The following is a 7265-nucleotide window of genomic DNA, read 5'->3' on the forward strand; positions in this document are numbered from 1 at the left end:
GTCTGCATGAGCCTGGCCCTTAGCCTCCTGCTCTCTCCTCCTAGAGCCAGGGCGGGGGTGGGGGTGGGGGGGCGGAGGAACCCCAGGTCCAGGGAGGAGCCCTCCCGTTTCCGTTCCCACCGAAGTCAAGGAGCCTCGGCTCCCTGGAGGGACGCGGGATCCCAGGCCTCCTGCCCTTCGCGATAGGGAGAAACACTGGGCTTGGAATCGGGATCGGGTGCTGGGCGCTCAAGTCCGAAGCTGTGGCATAGAGAGCGCGTCCCCCTAGTAGGCGGCCCCAGGCGCCGGGAGCACCCACGAGGCGGTGCAGGGCCGAAAGTACTAGAAACTGCTGCTAGACCCTCCTCCAGGGTGCACACAGGGCAGCTGTGTGCAGTTCTGGGCATGCATTTGTCACCACCTTTGTGGAAAGCGGTTTGGTAGCATCTACTAAAAACACAGCTGCCACGGAAGCACTCCTCTTTAACCTCGCTTACGTGAGTCCGCTCTGTAGAAGAGTAATCCTGAACCCAGGGTATTAGGGTTGTCACACTGCCTCAGTGTCCAGGAGTGGAGAGTTGTGGAAACAAGCAGATGGCCCCTTCACAGGACTGTTCATATGCACCAGGAGATTAAGTAATCAGCGCAATCTCTCTCTGTTGGTAAAAACTGCTGTATGTATACGGAGATTTTTATTAAAAAAAGAAAAATTCACAAAGCCTTTCAATCCCTATTTGCCACAGCTTACCTGTGTGTTTTTGGGGGTGGGGTGCAGAGTAGACGACTGGGCACAGGGAGCCCCCACAAATGTTCACTCCTTTGTGTATATTTTTAACGTGTGGGATTAGGACAATCTTGAAAAACTTGTGCTTTTCAAATATCTTGGCTTTTTTTTTTTTTTTTTTCAAAATCAAAATAAAAAGCAGATGGCGCTAGTCCTGGCTCTGGAAGGTCCTGTGGCTCCTCTTTGTAGGAGTGTAAGCAGTGTCTTCCCAGCCTCTGGCCCAGGGTACCCTTACTGCTCCAAGAGGCCTTGGCATCCATTGCATAGATGCTGGGGAACTCTAATGACCCCAACACACATGGTTCTTGCCCCGACTGAGCTCAGAAAAGGAGTGAAAATTACCTTGTGTGTATAAGACTGTGGGGGACGGACACCCTGGGTGGCTCAGTCAGTTGAGCGTCCGACTTCAGCCCAGGTCATGATCCCAGGGTTGTGGGATCCGGCCCTGCATTGGGCTCTGTGGTGAGCATGGGGCCTGCTTGGGATTCTCTCTGCCCTTTTCCTGCACTCATACACGTGCTCTCTCTCCCTCCCTCTCTAAAATAAAATTAAAAAGAAAATGAAGAATGTAGGGGAAACAGAGAGGAGATTTGAGAGGACCAGTGTGGGGCCTGTGGATGATACACAGGTAAGACGCAGTTTGCAGGAATGAGATGAACCACTGCAGTGACAGCACCTAGTACACAGCCGAGGACTAAAGGAAGGAAACTGTAGCAGGCATCTGACGCCCCTCTGCCTTCTCTTGGGGAGCTCTCAACTATGTTAAAAATGTCTGTAGCTAGAGGGGCCTCGCAGAGTTGAGGACTGACGTGCAGTCGGCGTGTGGCCATTATCAGGACTGTTGTCTTATTCGCAGAGGGGCCCAGCCCAACGTGCGATGCAGAGTTTCCTGAAGCTGCTGAGGGAGAGTGGGGGCGCTGGCCCACCCCTGGCAGAGCTGGTGACTCTCGCAGGCAGGCTGTGCCGAGACCTCCAGGATGACCCCGCCCAGGTGCAGCCCTTGGTCACAGCCGTGTTGGACAGTCAGCTCCGCCTGCATCTCCTGGACAATGCGGACGTGGCCCTCGTGTGTGCCCGGGTGCTGGCCCAGCAAGAGCAGCACCAGGCTGCCTGCCGGGTGCTGGAGGTAGGATAGATCTGTGACGGGGGTGCGGAGAGGTTCGGCGGCCACCACCATCCCAAACACAATGGAGGTGTGGGGTGAGGTTTCATAAACCAAGCCGGATGGTCCATTCTTTTTAGAAATTCTAACTACCGTGTAATCTGAGGCAACACTATCCATTTATGAGGTCCATTTTGAGTGGTGGTCCTGGCTTGGGGAGCTGGGTTCCCAGTAGGTGACAGTCAAACAGAGCCAAGCCTTCAGTCCCCGAGCCACAGGTCTGCAGTCGAGAATGCAAACCAAAAGTATCTTTGTCACTCATCTGGTGGTACTTGGATGTGCAACTCATTTGGCATTGATGTGACCTGACCTGCATTGAGGTGAAGCCGTTTATGGTCTTTAGTCACTTAAAGTGAACGTGGTGCCTTCTGCTACCTAAATACCGGTATGTTCGATTGTAGCATGCTGCCTGCCCCAGATTATACGGGAGTCGTGCATGCCATGTAGTATATGCCTGTGTTACTCCCTAAAGTCTGAGAAATTCAGAATTCCAAAGTACATCTGGCTCAAAGGGCTTCATATAAGGGATTTGGAGGCATGCTTTTCCCTCTTGCACCCCCACGTACAGTTCATGCCTAATTTATGCTGACTTTACCTTGGAAATCCTCAATTCTTTCCAGTTCTTACAGTTTCCAGTCCTTCCCCCACAGGCTGTGTGGGGTCCTCCTGGATGCTCCCCTGGCCCCTCCTGGCCCCTTGATCTGTTCATGTAGCAGCCACAGGGAATTTGAAAACTGCAGACGGGCCATGGTCTGTATAAGTCTGCAGGTGGTTCAGGAGCCTGCCATCTGAGCTTTCCTGCGCTCGAGTCTCTCTTTCGGGCTCTCCCCTGCTTCCTTAACGTAGCCGCCTGCTTCCTGCTGTTCCTGCAACTCCTGAGATCTTCCTTTGTCTCAAAACCTTTGCATGTGGTCTTGCTTGTCCCAGAGGCTGGAGCCCAGCTCTCTGTGTGCCTGGCACCTTTCTTCTTCTCTGGTTTCTACTGCAAATGCCTCCCTGTTTGGCAGTGCCCACTTTATTCTCCAGTGGAGAGTCTGGTTCACCCGATGGCTCCTTCCTCAGTTCCTAATTAGAATTATTTGTTGGTCTTGGTTTTGTCTGGCCCCCTGGCTGCACTGCAGGCCCCATGAGAGAGGAGCTGCGTCTGTTCTGCTTGTTAGAGGATCCACGACATGGAAGTAAGAGGGGCTAGGTGTTTCAAATCTCTCAAAGTGGACACGGTAAGCAGACAAGGAAAAACAGAGTTGTAATAACCTCTGTTAAGGCACTGAATGATGAAATGTGTGAATGACACCACTAATGAAAGACTCCCAGGAGAGGGATTATAAACACAGTCTGGATGGTCCAGACATGTCTCGGAGAAGGTGACATGTAGCTGAGACCTGAGAGCTATGATGGGGACACCACATCAAGAAAGGACCCAGGGCCACATCCTGCAGGCAGCAAGATTCCTGTGTACATTCCTGGATGGCTGTGCCCCGCGGCCAGTGAAAGTCACAGTCCAGAAAAATGGGCTTTTTCTGATGCTGTGGAGAGAAAGCTAAATGACTCAGCACCTCCTTGCCAAGACGATCCCGAGGACACTGGAGTTAAATGCAAGAACCACATACACTGACTAGAGAGGTTGTGTCTGGGGACGGCCAGCTGCGGGTATCCTTGGCCATCTCCAAAGTCTGGTTATGCAAACAAGTTCCACTGGATTGGTGAGCTGTCACGGGGCACAGACCAGGACTTTATTCCACTTGACTCAGAATGCACACTCTGGGCACCGGAGGGGCCAGCTCTGGGTGGGAGAGAAAAGTCTTTCACACAAGATGTGGGTCAAGCCTTGGAATCACCATGTGGTTCTAACTGTGGCTCTGCCTCTTGCATACTGTGTGGCCCCAGGCCCATAGTCATTTGTGTTCCCCTTGCATCCTGCTCTTCACCTGTAAGGAGTGACTGAGAGCTGTGTTCACCTCATGTGCTGTGTGGGAGGACTGAAGCGCTGACATAACCTGGTGGCTGGCTGGGCCACCAGGGACACAGCACGGAGCCTGCTGGTGATTGGAGCGCTGGGTTCCTGCCCTCGTTGCTTGGCACATCAACAGGCAGCTCTTTCCAGGGATCAGACTGGGTCAGATGGCCGTGTTCCAGGCTGGGTAAGGACAGCCGGGTCTCAGCAGGCTTTTCTTGGCAGGGTTGCCACGTGCCTGGAGGCAGCCAGGAGCTGGTACGGCTCTGGAACGACATTCACTACCGTCTCGTCATGAAGCGGCTGGGTGTGGCTGTGCTAACCCCAGTGCAGAAGTTCCGCTGCAGAAAGAGGTACACCGCTGGTCCTTCTTGGTGCTTATTCCCTAGGACTCCTGAGGGCTGTGCCTTCTAAAACCACAGAGGGGGTGAGGTGAAATAGAGGCAGGGAGATAAGTGCAGGAGAAGTCAGAGAGGCAGTAATAGTCAAAAGGTAATAGGCTCTGTGTCAGCCGGTGTGCCCCACCTACCTGCTCAGCTGGGTGTGGGGTGCATTCCCATTTATGCTTGCAGGGCAAGGAGAAGGAGCTGTTCCCAGGACCCAGGCAGAGAGTTCTAGTTGCAGCAGGAGCCGCTGCCTTCTGGTGAGGGCTCTGCAGGCAAGGGGGCAGCAGGTGGGCACCCTGACCTTACTCTCTTCCTCTCCTCTCCTTCTCCTGTGGGAAATTTCCAGCACTTGTGTCTTAGGTCATCTGATTCTCACAGACAGTCTCTGCAGGTGCCATGGCCTGGAACTCAGTGCCATCCTGTAGGGATGCAGGACCTTTTTAATTAAAGAGAGTAAAGATGAGAGTAATGCAACCATTAGAGGAGATACATGTGGTGCTTAGAAGACTGGCTGGCACATGAGAGATGCTGGGTCCGTCCTCAGCACTAAGTAAACATCACAAGTGCTAATTATTATTATTACTCTCATCACCATTTACATGAGGAAACTGAGGCACAGAAAGGTCATCAGCTTGCCCAAGGTTACACACGAGAGAGATGCGAAGCTAGGGTTCCAGGCCAGACACTGAGGTTGTAGAGCCTTTGTTCTCCATCTCGCGTGTTCCCCTCTGAGCAGGAGGGGCTGCAGGTCGTGCTCTGAGCTCCTGCCAGCCCAAGTGACAGGGTGTTCCTGCCCCACAGGGCCTGGTTACTGGCCTGGTTACTGGAAGAAGAGATGGATTCCTTCTGGATCAGAGAGAATTCTTTTCCTGGTGCCCACCAAAGAGTGAGATATGTCCTCCAAACCCATCAGTTAAGCAGCCTTCGGGTCTTCAGGAAAGCAGTCCTGTCCCTCCATATAGGTGCTAATGGCCTGCCAGAGCCCAGTTCAGTAAATGATTTGGGGAGGAGTATGCAGTGTTTGGAAGAGGCCTCTGATTGCTGAGTGCTGTTGGAGGTGCTGGGGGTATAGTCTGGGCCCTGCTCTCCTGGAGCTGACATTGGGTATGGACGGTGGACAGTAAATGAGGAAACGTTGTGGATTCCATAGTCAGAGTGGGGAGTGCCAGACAGAGAATGTGCTTAGTAGAGGACCGTCCCGCCTTTGTTCTTCGTTGTGGGCTGGAGGCTGCAGGCAGGCTCACCTAAGCCTTGGCTTGGAGGCCTGAGCTCCGGGATGGCAGTCCCTCGAGGTGTAAGGAGGGGGTGAAGCTGGGGTTGCAGCCGTGGTTGGTACACCGTCTAAGATGTGGCAGGGTCTCCTAAAGGCGGTTGGTAGAGGAGCGGAGGCAGGAGGTTCTTGGGACTCTGAGAGTGGCTACAGAAGGGGTTGTGTCAGAGCAGATTTTGGAGGATTTGCTGAGGAGTGGGATGCGTTGGAGGAGGTAAAGACAGAATAAAGCCAGACTCCAGGGCTCTTGGCCTGTTTGGCTGGAACATGGTGGTTTCTCACCGAGATGCATAGAACTAAGGGAAGATCTGAGAGCAAAGGACCAAGCTTCATTTGAGATGTTGTATGTGTGGGTTGCATTTTTGACATCCATGGCGATTTGTTCATTTGGTGTTTGGGTACCTTGGGTGTTCCCAACAGGTAGTATTTGTTTATATATCACTTTTTCCTTTTGGAAAAACTCATATATATACACAGTAGAGAGAGCAGCATAACCAGCCTCAATATCCTCCTCATCCACCCTTAGTAGTTACCAGCCATTGGTCAGCTGTGCCTCTCACTGAGCGGTACTAGTGACACCCCTGTGAGGTGGTGCCGTGGAAAGTGGGGTCCTCCCTCCTTCATGGGATGGACCCCTGGGACTCTGCAGCTTAGAGAGGAGGGGCAACCAGTGATGAGAGGATATCTGGGGGTGCACAGTGTTTGAGAGCACACGAGGTGCACCCAGGAGAAGTGTCTATAACCACCACCTCACTGTCCTTATCCAGGAACCCACCACCCCCCTCCCTCTGCCCTGACGGCCTGAAAAGCCGGAACTTTCCCAGAGAGGTTCGCCAGAAGCTGCACGACTTTGCCTCGGGCGTAAGCACCAACCCCAGCAAGGCCGAGCGGGTAAGAACCCAAGAGACTGAGGCTCGGCAACCCCCTTTTGCCGACCCCCCGACCTTAGGCGACACCACCACCCTTAGATAACCCGCACCCTTAGCCCTCCCCTCCCGGACCTCCCGAGTGGCCCGTCCGCCAGGGCGCTGGGGTCTCCGCCGGGGCGCTGGGGTCTTCGGCCCCTCTCTGAACTCCTGAGGATGGGGGCTCATTGGCTGGCAGCTCCCGACCACCCAGCCTGCACTGGAGGAGGGTCTGGTTCAAACGCGGGGTTACCCTATCCCCATCGCTGTTGTGGCGCCTCCAGCCTGAGGGAGGCGCAGTACCGGCAGGGCGCCCCGCCCCGCGCAGCCCCAGGAAGCTGGAGGGACGGAGTGGAGCGGGGCGAGGTTGCTGGGGAGCGAGAGGAGAGACACGCCGGCTGGAAGTTTCCAGTCCCTCCAAAATCCCGGCCTGTTCTCTCCGCCCTCTTCTCTGCTCTGTCCAATCGGCAGGGCCCTCCCGTGTTAGCTCCACCCACTTCCTCCGCTTCTAGAGCTTATCCAATCAAACCGGGTTCCTGGTCCCCGCTCCGCCCACCGTACTACCTGTCCAATCAGTAGTGCTCTCCTAGTGTCCCCGCGCCTGCTCCGTGGCCTGGATGCTCCCGAGCAGAGCCGTGGTCTCGAGACGAGGGCCTCTGCGGGGTGTTGGGTCACAGGCGCCGGTCACGGGCCGTCGCTGCCCCCTGCTGGTCTGCCAAGCTCTGCTCAGCTCTGCCCGACCCCTCCGGGTTTCTGGGTTACCGTCGGCGGGGCCGCAGCTGTGGCGCGAGCGGGGAGCGAGGCCGGGCTGCCGGCAGTGCTGGC

At 54.9% G+C, this 7265-nt stretch overlaps 1 protein-coding gene across 2 annotated transcripts in view; it reads left to right on the top strand.

Moving 5' to 3' along the window:
• The first annotated feature begins 1640 nt into the window (after positions 1–1640).
• The window catches only part of ANHX (anomalous homeobox), a 15420-nt gene continuing 9795 nt past the window's right edge, over positions 1641–7265 (top strand). For both annotated transcript variants that reach the window (XM_077763556.1, XM_077763557.1), the window contains exons 1-3: positions 1641–1889; positions 4105–4232; positions 6303–6426. In XM_077763556.1, the coding sequence (XP_077619682.1) occupies positions 1641–1889; positions 4105–4232; positions 6303–6426 (501 nt within the window). The remainder of the gene's footprint in view (positions 1890–4104; positions 4233–6302; positions 6427–7265) is intronic.

Source organism: Crocuta crocuta, unplaced genomic scaffold, assembly GCF_008692635.1.
Source record: "Crocuta crocuta isolate KB4526 unplaced genomic scaffold, BGI_CrCroc_1.0 scaffold114, whole genome shotgun sequence".
Lineage (NCBI taxonomy): Eukaryota > Metazoa > Chordata > Mammalia > Carnivora > Hyaenidae > Crocuta > Crocuta crocuta.